General features: G+C 33.8%; 4 protein-coding genes across 6 annotated transcripts; 2 read left to right on the forward strand and 2 right to left on the reverse strand.

Moving 5' to 3' along the window:
* On the forward strand, positions 1,266-3,212 carry LOC109348708 (protein RTE1-HOMOLOG-like). 2 transcript variants are annotated; one of them, XM_019589247.1, is made up of 3 exons: positions 1,266-1,364; positions 1,565-1,873; positions 2,695-3,212. In XM_019589247.1, the coding sequence occupies exons 2-3, from the start codon at positions 1,604-1,606 to the stop codon at positions 3,118-3,120; spliced, it is 696 nt and encodes a 231-aa protein (XP_019444792.1). In that variant the 5' UTR covers positions 1,266-1,364; positions 1,565-1,603; the 3' UTR covers positions 3,121-3,212. The 2 variants fall into 2 exon arrangements, with proteins under 2 accessions (XP_019444792.1, XP_019444793.1); XM_019589248.1 differs by having other exon boundaries at positions 2,698-3,212.
* Positions 5,532-10,803, reverse strand: LOC109348709 (beta-galactosidase 3-like). Of its 2 annotated transcripts, XM_019589250.1 has the most exons (19): positions 10,615-10,803; positions 10,407-10,502; positions 10,209-10,321; positions 10,025-10,091; positions 9,781-9,873; positions 9,331-9,474; positions 9,002-9,090; positions 8,818-8,923; positions 8,659-8,746; positions 8,265-8,383; positions 8,015-8,179; positions 7,719-7,897; positions 7,507-7,616; positions 7,313-7,422; positions 6,779-6,889; positions 6,580-6,693; positions 6,293-6,495; positions 5,869-6,205; positions 5,532-5,658 (listed from the first exon to the last, which is right to left on the reverse strand). In XM_019589250.1, the coding sequence occupies exons 1-19, from the start codon at positions 10,786-10,788 to the stop codon at positions 5,548-5,550; spliced, it is 2,529 nt and encodes an 842-aa protein (XP_019444795.1). In that variant the 5' UTR covers positions 10,789-10,803; the 3' UTR covers positions 5,532-5,547. The 2 variants fall into 2 exon arrangements, with proteins under 2 accessions (XP_019444795.1, XP_019444794.1); XM_019589249.1 differs by lacking the exon at positions 10,615-10,803 and having other exon boundaries at positions 10,407-10,507.
* On the forward strand, positions 11,193-13,021 carry LOC109348711 (ribosomal RNA small subunit methyltransferase, mitochondrial). Its single transcript, XM_019589252.1, has 2 exons — positions 11,193-11,563; positions 11,827-13,021. Exons 1-2 carry the CDS (start codon positions 11,222-11,224, stop codon positions 12,487-12,489), a joined length of 1,005 nt encoding a protein of 334 aa, XP_019444797.1. The 5' UTR covers positions 11,193-11,221; the 3' UTR covers positions 12,490-13,021.
* LOC109348710 (3-epi-6-deoxocathasterone 23-monooxygenase) lies at positions 13,701-18,315 on the reverse strand. The gene is made up of 9 exons (XM_019589251.1): positions 17,853-18,315; positions 15,694-16,018; positions 15,272-15,421; positions 14,889-15,158; positions 14,620-14,709; positions 14,432-14,510; positions 14,237-14,343; positions 14,001-14,128; positions 13,701-13,897 (listed from the first exon to the last, which is right to left on the reverse strand). The coding sequence occupies exons 1-9, from the start codon at positions 18,065-18,067 to the stop codon at positions 13,807-13,809; spliced, it is 1,455 nt and encodes a 484-aa protein (XP_019444796.1). The 5' UTR covers positions 18,068-18,315; the 3' UTR covers positions 13,701-13,806.

The raw sequence follows: 19,403 nt of genomic DNA on the forward strand, positions 1-19,403 counted from the left end.
TTGGAAGAAAAAAAAAGAAATTTAATGGATGTATGATGATCTTGCTGTGGTATTGTTGGTTAATCTATAATTTTTTTAGATATGTATGGCACAATTTTTTTTACATTTTATTTACCTTACTCTATAACTTAAATAACCCAAATTATTTTACTTTAGCAATTCCCCACGGTAGCTAAAATGAAAAACATACACCAACTAACACTTTTATATTTTACACAAAATTTCTCAATATATCAAAGGGAATGGAGTATCCTTGTAAGGAAGATAAGTTATCTCCTCCTATTAGTGAAATCATGACATGTGTCATGTTTCATCATTTTCAATAAAAATATTTTAAAAAATAAACAAAATAGCACACATGTCACATTTTTACTAGCTAGAGGAGATAAACTATCTCCTTATATAAAGAGATACATTATTCTCTATATCAAATACACAAATTTTCTCAATATATCAAATACACAAATTTTCTCAATATATCAAATACACAAATTTTCTCAATATATCAAATACACAAATTTTAAGAACACCTATTATATAAGAAACAAGTCTTAACTCATGTCTTCAGAATTATAAAAAGTTGTAATGATGCAATTGTAAAAAAAGTGATACATACTATTCATATTAGCCCAAGTTTAAGAACCTATTGTGGATGCTTTCAACTTGTATTTGGCAACACCCTCAAGGAACTAATAACTTAACTAGAAAGCTTGATTGAAAAATAAGCTAATAATAATGTTTGGTTTTGAATTTTTTATATAAGAATATCTTGAAACATGAGTGATGATCCACTTACTCCAAAAGTATTTTAAATTTACTTCACACCTTAGTCATTAATTTTATAGACTTTTAATGATTTAGATCTACTCACTAATTTAAATCATTGAATTCACATAGAATTGATGACTAAGATGTTAAATAAGTTTATTAGAAAGTGAATCCCTCCTAAAAACATAGGTATGTTAAATTAATTAATGATCTATAAGTCAAGAGATTATAAACTCTTGTACATATTCAAGTAATTTACTATACATTTTTAATTCAATTATTTAGTTTAAGGAATAAAGTCCCCTCATATCAGGAGTTGACATATATACTATTTTATATAACTTTAGAAATACTTTTTTTTAATATATACTATTTTATTTAGTTTTAAAAATATTTTTTTAGAAAATGATTAAAATTTAAAATCATACAAAATTATTTTTTTCATCTTCTTAAAATAATAGAAGAGGAGATAAAAAGTTAAAAAGTGTAGAGGGTAGTAGTACAAGTAGCCAAGTGTGGAGGGTAGTAGTACAACGATGAGGAGTGACATCATCTTCTGATGACTCATCCTCTTAATCCATAACTATCTTTCTCAGGTACATCTTCGATCTCATCTCTCCCTCGCTTATTTTTCCATTTTTTTGTTCCTTTCTTGTTTTTTACGATAATTCCTAAGCTAGGGTTTATTATCATCGTGAATCGCACAATTTATTTTCACCATTTTGAAGCTCAATCACATTTTACGCTTCCAAATCTCAATCACTGACATTTAGTTTTATAATTACTTGGTGTGTAGGGATATTGGTAAATCAGTGTAGTAAGTTCAACTTTTGCAATGGAATTAGACTTTGATCCTGAGAAGCTGGGGATGATGGAAGGAGGTTTTTCCCAAACTATGCAAATCGATCCGAAAAGGGGTCGATTTCCATGCTCCATTGTGTGGTCACCACTTCCTGTTATCTCTTGGTTCATTCCTTTCATCGGTCACATTGGCATCTGCAGAGAGGATGGTGTTATATTGGATTTTGCAGGGCCTAATTTTGTGTGTGTCGACAATTTCGCTTTTGGATCTGCCACTCGATATCTTCCCGTAAGCAAAGAAAAGGTATGTATCATGATTTTATATCACAGTTGCAATTGCTGTTCTGCTATGATTATAAAAATTGTGGACAATCTCGCATGAAAATACAACCAACCATAATGTGGTTGCAGTGACCTATATTATTCCAGCTGTAATTGCGGTACCGCTGTGATTATGAAATTTGTGGACAATTGCAGCAAAATGTAGCCATCAGCATCAATCGTTCCAAAATTTCAATATTCTGTCCATAATTTTAGTTGCATAGCAGAATTGTTTATTCTTTGTGATAAGAGAACACTGCCAAGTATTGTTTCGCCTTAGTAAACACATGCATATATGATACAACAAATGTCCTAAACTAAGAACGTGTTAAGAAATTGGGGAGTCCAAGCTTGGTAGATTTACAAATAATGGGATAAAGAATACATAATAGCTCACTAAGCAGATTTGGCACTACGTGTTGATTCAGAACCTCAAGGCGCTAGGTCTATGAGTCCATTTACTTATAAGGCCTTCAAATTATCCAAAGTTAACCATTGTGGGACTTCAACAAAATCACATTTGCACTCCACTAAAATGGACATTGTTACTGTTGAGGCAAAGTAAGAGACAGGAAGAGGGATAATACCAAGAAACTATTTCTTTCTTTGTGAAATGACTTCAAAGTTGTAACTTCCTTTATGTGCTTGATTTTTGTACTGTGCTGTGATTTACACTAGATGGATCCCTGTAACAGCTATGAAGACCTATATTTTAATGGAATTTCTCAATCTGTTCAACTTGTTAACATTGGATTTCTGCTGCTCAATTGCTTCTTTAATGTTGTTTAAAAAATAAATTGGCAGCAGTGTTACATCCCTTTGTCCCAGACTGCATACAATGGTGAGGAACACGACATACGGGGTGAAAATGGAGGGGACTTGAGGACTTGGGATGATGCACTGCGGAAGAGCACTCAAGAATTCCAACATCTAGCGTACAATCTTTTGACATGCAACTGCCACTCGTTTGTTGCCAATAATCTAAATAGGTTGGGCTTCCTGTCTGGTGGATGGAATGTGGTGAATCTTGCACTTTTTATTTTACTCAATGGACGTTGGGTCAGCACACCATCCATGCTGCGGTCTATCTTACCATTTGTGGTTGTATTTTTTCTTGGAGTCACATTTGGGGGATTCACCTTCCTAAAATTTTGGTTCATCTTCACTTCCATTCTTATTGGATGGTTCCTTATTGGTACTTACTGTTTCAACAATCTGATTCAATTGTAGTGTGTTTTTCTTACTGCTACTTGTTCTACTTTGTATAAAATTGTTATACATTATAAGTTTGTGAAGGATATATGCGCTCATTCATATGATTATTGTTCCCATAGGCATGTTGCTACAATTGGACTTCATAACATGGGATATAGCTCTTTTTTGTTGTATATATGGCAATACTTTCCATGCCTGACCTCTTTGTAATACATCAAGGTTGGAGAGGTTGTTTGAATCTCTCTTCACTTGTAAAGGTTGTCATGTAAAAAACTCCACATGAAAGATTCTATTCCCATTCAGATTGGTATTCATGATTTCGATTAATCCCTGTAGCGTAATGTTTTTCCTTTTGGAAGTGGGACTACAGCTACTATTTCATTGAGCCCTGAATTTGAGTTCTTTGATTGTGAATTACATTAGCAAGAACAAAGCACATGTAGAAGATCTGCCATATAAAAACAAATGCTTCACAATCTTACAGGAATACTAAACAGATTAAGCACGTCAAGGATGCCACTAGGATATCATTCCCAATCCCCATTACATGGAATTATAATGGTTCTGCACTGAACCTGATAGAGGATAAACCTAAAAGAGAATGAGATATGAGGGAATCTTGATCTTATTTATTATTCTCAATCCCCATTAATCACCCATTGATCTTATTTTCATAGCCTACTTTTATGAAAATTCTCGTGCAATTCAATTTTGTTTTCATTATTAATGATCGATAACAGAGATCATGCTGTCTTTTGTGACCCCTGATGCCTTCTTAATCAGCTAATGCTTAATCTTGCTGATGTTGAGTCTTTACTTTCACACTTTCACCATCGGAATGCCATGGACTTCATTAATATATCCTGTGTTATCTTTATTTTTATATCTTGTACTGGATATTTTTTGTTATTGCATCTTATAACTTCATATAAACGATGACCCCTGTTATCTATCTCTAATGAGTAAATGGTCCTTTCTTCCTTCCAAAGTAGTTTGAAAGATGTTATACTTTGGACTATTTGCACGAACTTTCCAGTTTCCCCTCTCCAGAAACCATTAAAAGTAATAATATGGTGAAAATTTTGGATAAAGGGAATTTTTTGTTGAAATCCCATGTAATTAAAATAAAAGATCTGACAAAAATAAATAGTTGAACTGAAACCATTTCCCTCTTTTTTCAGTTAGAGAATCATGTTACCCGTTTATATTTTGTGTGGCATCTAAATATATCATCGTTAGATGCTGCAACTAAAATAAACAAGTGAAATAATTTCATCAAGAAACAAAAAGAAAGAAAGAAGTAAAGAAGGAAAGAAAGAAAGAAGGAAAGAAAGAAGGAAGGAAAGAAAGAAAGAAGGAAGGAAAGAAAGAAAGCAAGAAAGGAAGGAAGAAGGAAAGAAAGAAAGAAGGAAAGAAAGAAAGAAGGAAAAGAAGAAAGAAAGCAAGAAAGAAAGAAAGGAAGAAGGAAAAGAAGGAAAGAAAGAAAGAAAGAAAGAAAGAAAGAAAGAAAGAAAGGAAGAAATAAAGAAAGAAAGAAAGGAAGGAAGGAAGAAGGAAAGAAAGAAAGAAAGAAGGAAAGAAAGAAAGCAAGAAAGGAAGGAAGAAGGCAAGAAAGGAAGGAAGAAGGAAAGAAGGAAAGAAGGAAAGAAAGAAAGGAAGGAAGAAGGCAAGAAAGGAAGGAAGAAGGAAAGAAAGAGGGAGAGAAAGAAAGAAAGAAAGAGGGAGAGAAAGAAAGAAAGAAAGAAGGAAAGAAAGAAAGAAGGAAAAGAAGAAAGAAAGCAAGAAAGAAAGAAAGGAAGAAGGAAAGAAAGAACAGTACAAAGGAAGAAGGAAAGGAAGAAAGAAAGGGAGAAGGAAAAGAAGAGAGAAAGCAAGAAAGAATGAAAGGAAGAGAGAAAGCAAGAAAGAATGAAAGGAAGGAAGAAAGCAAGAAAGAATGAAAGGAAGGAAGAAGGAAAGGAAGGAAGAAGGAAAGGAAGAAAGAAAGAAAGAACAGTACAATGGAAGAAAGAAAGGAAGGAAGGGAGAGGAAGAGAGAAAGCAAGAAAGAATGAAAGGAAGAAAGAAAGCAAGAAAGAATGAAAGGAAGAAAGAAAGAAGGAAAGGAAGAAAGGAAGGAAGGAAAGAAAGAAAGAAGGAAAGGAAGAAGGAAAGAAAGAAAGAACAGTAGAGGGGGCAAAGTGTGATAGTGGACTTGAATAAACGTCAATAGAGAATGGTTACAGTCAACCTCATTTGGAATCTAACTTGCCACTCTTTCTCAGTTCCTATATCATGTTATTAAAAGTAAGGAACTAAAACTTCTTCATTCACCAATATTCAACTACAACTAACTTTACCTATACTCTTATTATTCTTTCTTCATTCACTTTAACTCACACACACTCACTTAAATAAATAATAATAAAGATCATGAGCAAACAGCTTCAACTGCAAACAGCTTCAACTGCAAACAGCTTCAACTGATAAGCGCTTCAACACATTTTGACATGGGTCTTCACCAAAGTTGGTGTTTGATACAGTGACTATGCACCTCACCTTTCCAATACATTTCTGTGAAAGGAAAATGACCATTATTAGTGTAAATGAGTTTTATATAGAAATCCAATCATATTTGATAAATCAGTGTATTATTATTTCTCGTGCATTATTAAAATAAAAACTCATGTCAAAATATTAGTGGTTATCAGTATAGTTGTATATATTATATCTATAAAAAAAGGTGCCTCAAAAAATTAATGGGTTTAGTTGTGAAATGATTACCTTCTCTAAGATGTTATAGGATGCTGCAGAATGACAGGCTCCTTTTACATAATTCCCACATGTCCCCGAAGGGGTTCCGAAGCTTGCAAACTTAATGGAAGATATGGTTTGGCCTGGACTGCAATGCAAGTGAACCTTTGGAGGATGGAACTCTTCTGACTTACCATAGCTCTCAATGTGCCAATTCTTAATATTTGGGTGGTATTCTGACACATCAGCGCACACACTGCTCAATGTTCTTTTCACAAGAGAAATTCTCGAAGGATCACCGCCGAGTTCCTCAAAAACAACTAACAGATTATGATCTGGCTTCAACCAAGATCTAGGTACGTGGTACCTGAAATATTTAGTTCAAATTGCTAAGAAATATTGTGTCTGATAAGGCCTACATCGCCTGTAATATTGGCAAATAACATAACTTTACCATCTCTGGGTTGGTTGGCCACAACCATGCTGGCACTTTGTAGGTCTAAACGAGCCCGCATAGTTGCAGTCATTGCAATTACCGGTAGCCGAAGCAGTCCAATATCTTCCAATACTCTGCCCATTAATCCATATTTGACCTTTACCCATACCCTCCATATCCAATGCTAATGGCTCGTCCCCTTCCGGAGCATTGAAATAAGTCTGCAAAGTTTATTTTTATCATTTTTAAGCTAAAATTTGGCTTCAAGAAACCTTAAGCATATTAATGTTCATTATTATTATTACCTTGTGCCATGTCAGTGGCTGCTTCTTTTGTACAACTAATGTTGTCTGCATCCACTCAACAGAAGAGATGCCATTTGGAGATGCAAGATTAATGGCCTCTCCTTTCAGCCCAACCTGTTTTAAAATGAGGCATGTCTTACAACAAAGTTTCTGTTTTTAACTTCGAACTTATTAAGCAGCTAAAGTAAGAGCAAGTAACCTGATAAGTCCATTTCTTCCAAGACAAGTCCAACTTTCCCTGATCTAGTCCATGGAGTTCAATTGGACCAAGGATTCCTGTGTTCCATGTCTCAAAATGTCCTCCTACATTCTTTGACAACACAAAACATAAAAGAATCGATATTAGTCATTAGCATATAAAGGATAAAGCCCTTATAAAGTGTAGCTGAGGTGGAAGAGTAGACATGATGAGAACTTATTCAATTAAAAATGGTAAAAGACCATAAGAAAACTTCACATGAAACCATTACAAAATATCTTGCCCTAATGGCTTCTAGTGAAAATTAGACTTTTTATAGAGCCAAATGAATGACATAAATTGATATAGGTAGTCGAACCCATTTCGGCGAGTATAAGGCTTCATCTCAGGATGACCCAGTTACCACACTTACAAAATCTTAGCTTTCAGTCATAGTAGAATGAACATGAGCACTAATCCAATAATAATTTTTTTGCCAAAAACTAAACAATTACAGCAGTAGGATTTCAGAAAGAAGGCGAAAACAAAACATACTGGAAGTCCAACAGCAACACTGAGCAAAGCTATTCTGTTTGTTCCAGCATGAAGGTTCACATTGCTTATATATCTGAATCTCCTATCCTCCCTTGTTCCATATCCAGAACCTGTTTTTAGTCATATATATGTCATGTTTGGTTTCACTAATCATCTGGGAAGAAGAATTGCTAAAGAAGAAAACAAATACATACCAGAAAGTCGACCATTTATAAAAACATGCACAGCATGGCCAGTGGACTGAACAATTAGAGTGGGGAGTTTGCCTCCATGGAGAAAGGACTCAGATGAACCTACATCAACACTGTAGACATGAAATAAATTAATCACTTAGAAGCTAGAGCGGTTAGAGATTGACAAAATTATGTAAGAAGCAAATCTAAGCAACTTGTAAAATCAGACTTACCTAGTTATATACCAAAGATAATCACTTGTATCCCTTGTTACATTTATTTGTTCCAGGAGACCGAAAACGGTGATTGCAGAGCTGTCATCCATAGAAGAAACATCTTCATCAAAACTCTCCCATGAGAACATCTGAGTATTTGTTGGCAACATTTGCATCTGAGACGTTTGCACTCCAACCTGAACATGTGTTCATTGGTTTATCAAAATTTTAAACTATCCAATCAAATTGAATGGAGATGTTCAAGGTGATGAAATAGTATCCTAGATTTAGTACCAATGACTTTTATTACATACCTTTGCTGTATTAAAAACAGCATTTCTGCAATCAGGGAGAATGCTGATGGACCAAGGAGGTAAGTTATAGTGCATATTGTTGAACATTACTCTAGCATAAGATTTTGTATCATAGTTTGAGAGAAAAGCAGCACAATCTCCAGATTTTGTAGAGTATACATGGGCCTGGAAAATGTCAATACCCAAAGGGGTCAGTAAAGAAACAAAATGGCAAACTGAAAGCCAATAATACCTCAAGGGTATCTTAAACCTCTTGGAAGTTCCCCAATGAAGTAACAAATGGGTCAGCTGAAACTAAAGCTTGCTCACACATCTTGATAGCCTTATGTAGTTCCTTTAGATGACCATACTTTGGTTGCCTAACCAAACCTATCACAGGTTTTTGCAAAAGTAGTCAGTTAGGTCCTATGTGTTATAGTTTTTCTTGTGTACAACCTAGGTAATATAGTCCTGGTATATTGTTGTGAAAACTAATCTTGATGTGGAAACAGTGAGAAATAATGTGCTAACTTCAGTCTAGTGAAGAATTGTAAGCATTTGGACTCAATTTTTACTAGTCATGCATAATAAGCAAATGAGAAAAAGAACTGTGAATAACCAGCAGTTACTTAATATGCACAAATTACAGAACTTTCAGTTCTCACCATATTCATCCAATGGAGCATCATAGTCATAACTGGTAGTGATGAAAGGGCCTCCAGCTGTGCGGCCAAAATTGGTTCCTCCATGATACTAAATGTGAATGCAAGACAAGTTAATCATCACCAAATTTTCAATTTTCAAGTCAATAGAAGAAAACTAACCATATAGTAGTTTACAAAGGATCCTCCTTTTTGAATGAATCGACCAACTGCAAACGCCAAATCCTGGACGGGTCTTTTGTGAATTGGACCACCAAATTCGGAAAACCTTCATATTGGACAGTAAAGTTATATGTACTATTCAAATCTTCAGTTCCAATTTTTTAGAGCAATAAAAAATGCTTACCAGCCACTCCAAGCCTCTGTCCAAATTGTAGGCTTATAGGGTTTGTTGGGAGTAAATTGATCACAGTAAAAGCCATTGCAAGTGTTTATCTGTCACAAAATAGGAAACAAAAACAGATTATTTATCAACCTGCAAGGTAGAAGAAATTGATAACTGGTTGGGTTCCATATATCATTTTCGATTTACTTTTCTATGTCACACCATTTATTTTTTAACGAAGATAATAAAATTAACAATAGGACTACCAAAAGGAAAAGTCCAACACATTCTAATGGTGTATCTGCAGGTAATTAACATACATGGTTTTCAAGAGTAGCGGGAATACTCACCACTGGATCTGGTGCATTGTCTTCCTTGCACATCACCCATGGGACACCAGTTCCCATTTCAACAGCCAGTTTTGCAGCCCAGTTCACATAATTTTGGCCAGCAGCTCCAAGCATTTTACTCTGTGGTCCATACTCATTCTCAATCTGAAACAGCATGTTCAGAGTGCAAAGTTACTATTTTGATTAGAGATCTTGAATGAAAAATTTACAGCCATAGGGCCTCTCTGTGAAGATAATTGTTCTTATAGCAGCTTAATAATCAGTCCTGGAAAAAGGGCGACTCAGTGCATGAGACTCTCACTTAGTAAGGGTCTAGGAATGTGAGATGTACCATTGTTGTTTCCGGTATTTGAACTCACTTGTAGCAAAGTAAACAACCTTACCTTTCCGCTGAGTCTCGTCCCCTAAAACACACAAAGTAAGAAACCATGAAAGACCACATATTTTTACCTGAGAGAGTATGATAGGGCCACCTTGAGATTCATAGAGATGTTCACTCTTCATCATTCCCACAATTTTCTCAGTGAACCCTTGCATTGCCCTCTGCAACATCATTCATGGGTCATCAATTAAACCTTTTTAGGTGAAATCAATAAAACTAGTTTAATTGAGAGGACCTGAAGAAATTTCCCAAATGTCCTTGAATTAATTACTATCAATACAAAGCCAACAATTTAATGGTGAAGAAAGCGACCTCGAAAGGTTTATTGTCTGTTCTAAAGCTTATGCCTGGAACATATTTCAGCCAAACAGGAAACCCTCTGCACATTATAGAAATAATTGAACATGACATAAGGCTAAAACTTCAAGGTATAAGGAAAAAACAATATTACAGTTAAGGAAAATGATATAATTCTAAGTGAGAGATTAAAGGGTACCCAAAATTCCATTCAGCACAAACATAAGGTCCAATGCGAAGATGAGCATATAGTCCTGCTCTCTGTATTGTCTTTACAAATCTCACCAAATCATATCTTCCTTCAAAATTGTACTGAATTGTATGCATGATACAGAGAGAACAATTAGGCTTAGATTGAAGACAAAATTCATGAAGAAAATTGAACTAAGAAATGTACATTGCCAGGAGAAGGCTCATGAACATTCCAAAAGACATAGGTTTCAATAACATCTAAACCTCCTTCTTTTGCCTTGTAAACCAGTTCTTTCCACATCTACAAAGGAGAAACAGAACTGAGAAGTAGATAAAGTTTCAACTTTTAGACTAAAGGAGAAAAGTAAAACATGTGAAAAATAATGGGTCATTGAAAGAAGGTTAAAAGTTACATCAGGGGTGCTCCTGGTATAATGAATAGAACCAGAGAAAAGGATTCTTCTTTGGCCATTGATGAGGATGGCCTTTCTATCATAGGTGATAGTAGAGTGAAGAAGGTGAGGAACAAAGCACAATGGCAAGAAGAAACATGCAAACGTAAACTTGGAAAGTGAGATAGTTTCCATAAGGTTCAAGAATGGTGAACAATGGAAAGAATGAGAAAAGAGAGAAAAAAGGAGGGAGAGTCTTTATCAGTGTTGATTTTGGTATCTTGGGTGGAATAATATTTATAACTAATTATGGTGATGGAATGGAAATTAATTGCGTGTGGCTTTGTTGTCTCATTTTTTTTTTTTGTTGTGACATGTATTGTCCGAGCCGGGAATATCCACAGGTAAGTGGGGCTAACTCTCCCAACAGGTATTTTTTCCATCCACAAGACTCGAACCGAGTTCTTGCTTAAGGGGAATCAAGCATGTACCACTTGAACCAACGCGTTTTTATTGTCTCATTTGTGTAAGTGTAACAATCACTTAATTAAAAATAAAAATAATATAAATATAAAATATATTTTTATATTATTTAGTAGAATGAGAAAGTCTGAGAGAGAAGCAAAGCATGATGAGAGTGTTTGGCGCCACACGAAGACATGTCGTTGGATTCATTTCTCGAACGATACGATCAGTGCGAAAAATCCATGGTGACAGTGAAGAGAATATACGTTTTTACAAAAGCAGAGGCCAACACATTCTCATCAACCCTCGAATCCTAAACGACATCGTTCGAAGTTCCGCCATAAACCCCACTGACACCGTCCTCGAGATTGGACCTGGCACCGGCAACCTCACCGTCAAGCTTCTACAAGCCGCTCATAAAGTCATCGCCGTCGAACTCGATCACCGCATGGTCGATGTCCTTGACAAACGTGTCCTCCACCATGGCCTCAGTAGTAAGCTCAAGGTTAATTAACTCTTCACAATAACTTTAAACTGTGTGTGTTAACTGTTCGACAAAATGTCTAGCATGGCGTTTGATGTGCTTCGAAACAAAATGTTCTATTTTTGTTAAGACTAAAACTTCAAATACAAGCTGAAAGTTTAATTTGTATATTTTGGAGGTTCAATTTGATGTTTTAATCTAAGGGTAGCAATAACCTCAAACATAGAACTAAGAACTTATATATTCTGTTTCTGTTTTGACATGTGTACGAAATGTGTGACTAGGTGATACGCGGAGATGCACTGAGAACCAAATTCCCACATTTTGATACCGTGGTAGCTAACATTCCTTATGGGATAAGTTCTCCTCTTGTGATTAAATTGGTGTATGGGGCAATTCGGTTTCGGAGTGCAACTCTTATGCTGCAGAAGGAGTTTGCTACAAGGTTATTGGCCAATCCAGGTGACTCTGAGTTTAACCGTTTGGCGTTGAACGTTAAGCTCCTTGCTGATGTGGAGTTTGTTATGGATGTGAGCAAGAGGGACTTCCTCCCCTGCCCCAAAGTTGATTCCTCTGTTGTCATAATTCGCCCCAAAGACCAGGTTCCTGATGTGGATCTTCGTGAGTGGAGGGCTTTCACTAGAACTTGTTTTAACACAAAGAACAAAACCCTGGGGGCAACATTTAAGCACAAGAGGAAAGTCATGGAATTGCTGAAATTGTCCAATGCCGATGAAGATAAAGGAAAGTGTCAATCTTTCAAGGAAAAGATCGTTGGGGTGCTTAAAACGGGAGGCTTTGAAGACAAACGACCTTCCAAACTTTCTGTGGAGGACTTACTGCATTTGTTATCTCTGTTCAATGAAGCTGGTATATATTTTAATGAAAGTGGAAAGTTAAGGAGTGAAGAAGATAGGCTGGGTATTGATAACGATGACAACAACTAATGCTCCCTTCTGCCTGCTAAACTCAACATACTCATGTACATTATCATCATTGCTTTATTTTTTGACTTCCTTTATTTTGCAGCAGTCCTCATATCAAGAGTGCAAACCATTTATTGATGAACATTTAATTGGTTATTGCTTTAAACGTAAAAGTATGGGTTATCTTGGCATTACACTGACAAGTAGCTAGCTGTCTAAGATGGTTTTGTTAGCAACTGCACAATATGTTGTGGCTATATGGAATTTGTTATGTATGGCCATTTTATTATGCCCGGGATTGTGTTGTTGGTTTAACTTATATATGAGAGTGGAGTAATTTTCTCCAAACAAAGTTACTGGTTTTGCCTTGTTATGAATTTTATTTTTATATCCTGAATTTCAAACTTGACTTGCATTAATCCAAATAGTACCATTTTACCTACTGGCAATTGATTTTAAGATCAAGCAAACAGGTTTATGTCTCATGATGTTGACAATTGTTTTCCACTTGAGATGATTTTTTCTTCAACATGGACCGGATTCTGCAATAATTGTCAGAAAAGAAAGAAATAGCTGCTGTAGATATATATTGGGAGGGTTGATCATAAGATGGCTGCAGTTGCAAGGGAAGGAGCATTTGATTGGTTAAAAATATTAAGTTATTGAATATTTAAATTAAATAAAATTAAACTTTAATTGGCGAAATGGAAAACAATATAGAAAAGTGCATGTATTTCTAAAATATAAGTGAGATAAAATATAGAAGTTTTAGATTTTTAGCCTTCATAAACTAAATTAACAGAAAAACCAAAAAGGTGTATAGTATTTACCTTATTTTCATTTGTTTCAGCAATATCAGTGCATGCTTTATAATTTTCTTAAGTTAATAACAGGGTTAGTGGAGCACGAGCCATGTAATGTGGGAATGGGACCAAGAGGGTTGCAAAACCCACATGGAAAACAAATCCACCACAAACCATGCATTGAAATCAATACAAGTTAAGCTTCCATCATCCCCACTTGCATTCAGTTTTTTAAGATAGAAATGGCCCATAGGGACTTTTTTCCTCTGAAAATCGATGTGACGCCAGACCTAACAGCTAATAAGGCTAACACAATAATAATATGCATAATCGATTATTACACTGAAGAAATTATTTTACAAACTGTACTTTTCATGTAAGGCTAATCACATCAATGACATCATTAATTATTAATATAAAGTTTAAATGAAATAATTAATGATCATAATATATTATGACAGCCTAAACACTCAATTTGGATGCACGATTATAGTTTATATGAGAATTGATCATTATAATTGTTTCTCTAATGGAATCAATCGCTAATGGGTTGCACACTAATTGGGAGCTTCCTCTTCATCTTTACTGTTGGAAAGTATATTATTTCATCCTTCTCAGCGACCCAACTGCATGGTAGAAAACATTTATAGTTTATAGAATAAAATAAAAGCATATATATTTTTATATAAAAAAACATATTTTGTAGCAAAATCTATGATATATTATTACCTGTATGTAGTAACAAGATGGTGAAGGAAAATACAGAGCTCTAGCCTAGAGAGTTCTAACCCAGGGCATAGTCTTTGTCCACCACCAAATGGGGCAAAGCATATGTTACTAGCTACAGCTCCAATTTTCTGCATATTAGAATAACTTATGTAATTATGAAACATATATTTATATTCTAACACATTCCTCACATCATTTCAATGTCTTTATATAAACATAGATGTCTTTATGCTTACCTCCCATCTCGATGGATCAAATTCAAAAGGGTTTTCATAGTTCTTGTCATCCAAATGAACAGAGGTAAGAGAAGCCATAACAGTCCAACCCTTAGGAATTAGGTACCCTGAATATGCAGAATTGTGAAACTGAATTAGATTTAACTTTTTTATGCATGACTAATTGAGGCCAATATAGCTATGTGAAGAGGTTACCTTTAATCTCTACGTCTTTAACTGCTTTCCTCCAAATTGCATTGACAATATTGGTCATTCTAAGAGTTTCGCTTATGACCTTTGTGTCAAGTAAATGAAGGGCAAAGTAATGAATAAAATGCCATATGCTCTATGAAAAGGGAAAATTATAATATATTTGTAACTTATTTTGCATATAAGAGACTCACATTTTGAGTAAAAGGAAGTGACATGTAATCTGTCCATGCATAATCATCTGAGCTATTAATCTTCTGCCTCTTCAATTCCATATTCTCCTCCTAAAATAAAAGCATCATATCTTTTCATGTATAATATTATATGCATATAATGTAAGAAATTATATAAAATGAAAATGTTAAAACAGGATGAGTAGATTATTGTGGCATATGTCTAAGACTCATATTATTTGCACTGCTAATAGTTGAAAATAAAATACATAAATGAAGGGAGTAAGTACCTGGAGTTTTGATAAAGCAAGAGGGAAATTTGAGAGAAAATAAAGGGCCATGGTCATAGCAGTAGGAAGGGTCTCCTCTCCTGGTATCATCATCTCTATTATATTTTGACTAATCATTTCTGTATTCATATAGTTTGATTCATCCTTATCCCTTATGAGCACGTTCACCACATCATTCACTGCACCCCACTCCTCTTCATTATTATCCACAACTATCTTCTTTCTCTCTTCTACTATCCTCCTCACTATCTTCATCATCTTTTCCTTAGCCTGCATTTTATTACATACACAAAATAAATACTATATATATGTACACTCCCTTTATTTATTAAGTAGTTAACAGTCATAAAATAATTTGATACAATAGTAGTATTTTGTGGGACCTTCAAAGATTTATATAGTCTTGTTCCGGGAAACTTGATAGGCAAGCAAATAAGCCCTTTAATGTATTCTTCAAATTCTCTCTTCAACAAGTCCAAATCTTCACCATCACCAACGTTCATCAGAACTTTAACCAAAATACTGAATGTAATCTGATACAAATATCATATGTTAAGCTTCAACTAATCAAGCACTTCTCAAAATATTAATAGCATCATTTTCCAATACAAACTTGTTTTTTAATTCCCTTAAACAACATTTCAAATACTCTTGTTAGCATTCCCTTAATTTTTTATGCTAACAACATTTACATTAAAAAAAAATGTAGCATTTAAAAGTAAAACATTTGAATATACCAATTCCTTAAAAATTAATAACTGTTATGATTCCTAATCAAATTATTAAAAATATATAGAGTAATAACCTTTTTGACTTCATCTTGAATATATATTATTGGTTGGTGGGTCCAAGTAGCTAAGCATTGTTTGACAGAGTTTTGAATGTCTTTGGTAATTCGAGCTTTGAAATGTGGTGATCGCATGAACCCTCCAATGAGTGCATGTACTTTCCTGTGTTTGCTCCCATTCATTTTGAGTATAGAGTGTTCACCCATTAATTCTCTAATTGATTTTGGATAAGCAGGAATGAATATGTTCCCTTGGTTCTGCAGAATCACCTTGTTCACCTCTGGGTCAGTCGATACTATCACACTGCTTCCCAAAATACTCGACTTGAACACATTTCCGTATCTGCATACCACACATACATGCATAAGGTTTCATCTCAAAACTAATTGTCAATGAGAAGAATAGCCCAACAAATATTTAAATCATTCCGGAGATAACAAGGTAGACGATGTGAGACTTACTTTCCAACCATAATAAAACATGTATCATTTTATACTTATGGACTAGTTTATGATCTCTCTTTATTCAAAAGTTTCAGTTCAATTAGTTAACTTGTTACTTTCAAGCGATTCATAAAATTTGAGTTAACTAGCTTAGGTAAGCTTTTAGCTTTCAATTGTAGTAGTAGCTTGTTTGGTTATAGCCTTATAGGTAGTGCAGAATCAGCCTTTTCTGCTCAGTTATTTTGATTTGTGTGCTATTCTTTCACTCTCTTTACAATGAGGATGTTAATGTTGGGGTTATGGAGCTCCGTGATCTTTATTAGTTGTATTAATGTGTTAGGCTACATTCAATTCAGTTTCAGAAGTTATCATAACTAGTGCAGGCTACTAAGCTAATACAGTATATTCTTTAAATATGTTGAAATATACTTTTCGATCTTCTGATTGAATTGAAAAAGGATATATATGAATATTGATTAACAAACATAAGATGGGACACTATTGGGAATAGATGTGAGGTTAAGGTTTTAATCGTAGACAACTAAGCTGAAATGAATTAATTAAAATAATACATCTGTAAAAATTATGAAATTTATGGATAGACATGAGACTTGTAATTTGGGAGAATTAGAGTTTTAGTCTTTTTAGGTTAAGTAAGGAATCACAAGACTTTGATATTAATTTTGTAGATGTGAATTCTCTAGTGGGTGAGGCTAGCGACACACGGCAAAAAAATTAACCGTTATAATTTTAAGTTATTTTTCAATAAAAAAAATTATCATTAAAGAAATTTTTTTCTCCTCATATTAACTTTATCTATTTTTGGTATAATACTTGTTTATTTTTAAATACTCTACAATATATCTAGACAATGTACTTCAAATTTATTTAGGGTTGCTTTGGTATGAGGTTTTGACCATTGGATTTGGGCTTGAAATTAGGTTATTGGCACTTTAATTCTGACTCTTAGAAGTCTATCTAGAATTGGAATCACAATTCCATAGAGTTACATTATAACTAAAATTGCACACAAGCCCAATTTCTAACCCTTACCCTCCAAGTTACAAATCCACATGATAGAATTGAGAATAATTTCCTTAAATATGGTAATTAGTTTAATTTGCACTACTCTGTATACATCTTGTGCTTTAATTTCGGTGGAGAATGGTGGACCACGAGGAGAAAATTGTGGGCAACACATGCGAATATATCGCAAAGCACCATAGGCATCTTAAATGTTGGGCCTTCACATAAAATAGACTTGATAGCAAGACATATATTGTGCCTATGGTGTGGATAAGCATTGGCATCTCTATAATCTAAATTAATAATTGACAGTTTTCATGAATCCGAGGAAGACATATATTGTTCCGAATCAGGATCATCTGTCCTTAAAACTTATTGTTTCTATGTTATAAGTCAATCATATTCCAATAAATAATATAAAAATGTTATTTTATATTTTATTAAGTATGTGTCAATTTTTTATTGGATTGGGAAACAATGAAAGACAAAAAAAGTGGGACGGCTGATACGATTCTATTGTGCCTATGATGTTCCAACAGTATATTAGATGAGTATGCATGTCATATATTGTATAGTGTCCTCGTCGTGAATGAAATGATGATATGAATATGAGAATGTGAAATTGGAAGTTATTATAATACGAAGCTTATATAAAAAAACTATAATGATTTCATCATGTGTAGTAGAGATAGAATAGAATAGCTTACAGAGATTTGCGCTTTTCCAAGAAGCTGATAGGGCGAGAGGTGTAACCAGAAGCAATGAAATCAAGGGTCTCTCCGATTAAAGGCCAACCTGAGTTCCCTTTTGGAACCTTTCCCTTTGCCACAGTATTCTTATTCTTGTTCTTCTCACACAGAAACCACAAAGTAGTTGTTGAGATGACTCCAATAAGAACCATTAGTCCTATAATCCATTCCATGTTTGATTTGATGAAAAAGGTGAATCCTCTTTGTGATGTTGATATACAAAGTTGAGTCTTGTTATATGTAGTGAGTTATGGTGCCAACTACCAAGACTTTATTCGTCAGTGTAGTGAGTAGACGGTTTTCTGTTTCATTTGTAGTTTCATCAATGTTATCTATGTGTGAGGTATTATTGTTTGGTGAAAGAGAGAGAAGGAGAAAGGATGAATAGAGAGAGAGAACGTTGAGTGTCTGCTGAGTCAATAAAACCTTCCTTTTGTCCTTCCATTTACAAGTTATAAATGATAATGTATAAAAATTTGGCAGAAAATAAAGTATCTCTTTATATTACTACGACATAGTTTATCTTCTTAAATTCATTCGGTATTTGATATAAGTTATTCTTTAATCGGAATAAGTACTTTGTTCTCAACTTAGTATATTAAATTGTCTTACCTTATTTTGCACGAATTAAAAAAAAGTTATTAATTAGAATTCTTTCATTATTTTTTGTTGTTTTATTATTATTAGTCTATGACGAGAATGATATATATTTGGATCAACACGTCTTTCTTCAAAGGAATTGACACAATAAAGCATAAATATTTTTGTAGACCAAGATATTTTAAAGATTAATTTCTTCAGGTAAATAGAGATTTTTATAATGAGTGCAATAAGTCTTTTACTAATAAAATATTCATTTAATAATGTAATTAAATTCTCATAATATTTTTAGATCCATTGTTAATTGGTTCATTCTTGTAATTGATATTTTTGATAATACATACATGTATCTTAAAGGTAATTAGTTTCTTGATACCCGTAATAATATTAACAATATCTATAAACTTATACATAATCATTATATTATTTATTTACGTTATTTTTTTTTAGGAGTGAATGACGATTAATATCAATTAAAACATATCTATTGTCCTAACATACATCTTTCCTCTCTTTTTTCTCTATTTTCTCTCTTTTAAAATATTAAGATTTGTTTTTCTTGAGTGTTTCACATACATTAAAGACATTAAATTATTTAGATTTTATTTAAGAAACTTATCTTCAACAGCTATGATTCCTATGAACCTAATTGCCGAGGAATAAATCTTAATATGTAAATTAAATATTCTGCATATGGCATATATATTATACTTTTTTTTTTCTTTTTTTCTTATTTGATTGTCGTAGAAAATAAAAAGTCATCTACACGATATAATATAAAAAACGAAGGTTGTTGACACGTTACCTATAACCTATAAAATAATTGCCACGATATTGATGTTGGTCAAAGTAACCAGGAGTATAGGAGAATGGATTTCTAGCTAGTTTCCATGGAAATCAAAATAGATC

Source organism: Lupinus angustifolius, chromosome LG06, assembly GCF_001865875.1.
Source record: "Lupinus angustifolius cultivar Tanjil chromosome LG06, LupAngTanjil_v1.0, whole genome shotgun sequence".
NCBI classification, from domain to species: Eukaryota; Viridiplantae; Streptophyta; class Magnoliopsida; order Fabales; family Fabaceae; genus Lupinus; species Lupinus angustifolius.

What these genes read in the sequence shown, in the direction of transcription:
- LOC109348708 (XM_019589247.1), top strand. Translation starts at nt 1,604, where the DNA reads ATGGAATTAGACTTTGATCCTGAGAAGCTGGGGATGATGGAAGGAGGT. An exon ending in TTCCCGTAAGCAAAGAAAAG is followed by an intron (nt 1,874 to 2,694) that starts GTATGTATCATG and finishes ATAAATTGGCAG; the next exon opens with CAGTGTTACATCCCTTTGTC.
- LOC109348709 (XM_019589250.1), bottom strand. Translation starts at nt 10,788, where the DNA reads ATGGAAACTATCTCACTTTCCAAGTTTACGTTTGCATGTTTCTTCTTG. An exon ending in CATTGGGGAACTTCCAAGAG is followed by an intron (nt 8,180 to 8,264) that starts GTTTAAGATACC and finishes GACATTTTCCAG; the next exon opens with GCCCATGTATACTCTACAAA. An exon ending in GTGTTGCTGTTGGACTTCCA is followed by an intron (nt 6,890 to 7,312) that starts GTATGTTTTGTT and finishes GTGTTGTCAAAG; the next exon opens with AATGTAGGAGGACATTTTGA.
- LOC109348710 (XM_019589251.1), bottom strand. Translation starts at nt 18,067, where the DNA reads ATGGAATGGATTATAGGACTAATGGTTCTTATTGGAGTCATCTCAACA. An exon ending in TTGCTTTATCAAAACTCCAG is followed by an intron (nt 14,710 to 14,888) that starts GTACTTACTCCC and finishes CTTTTATTTTAG; the next exon opens with GAGGAGAATATGGAATTGAA. An exon ending in TAAAGACGTAGAGATTAAAG is followed by an intron (nt 14,344 to 14,431) that starts GTAACCTCTTCA and finishes CTGCATATTCAG; the next exon opens with GGTACCTAATTCCTAAGGGT.
- LOC109348711 (XM_019589252.1), top strand. Translation starts at nt 11,222, where the DNA reads ATGATGAGAGTGTTTGGCGCCACACGAAGACATGTCGTTGGATTCATT. An exon ending in GCCTCAGTAGTAAGCTCAAG is followed by an intron (nt 11,564 to 11,826) that starts GTTAATTAACTC and finishes ATGTGTGACTAG; the next exon opens with GTGATACGCGGAGATGCACT.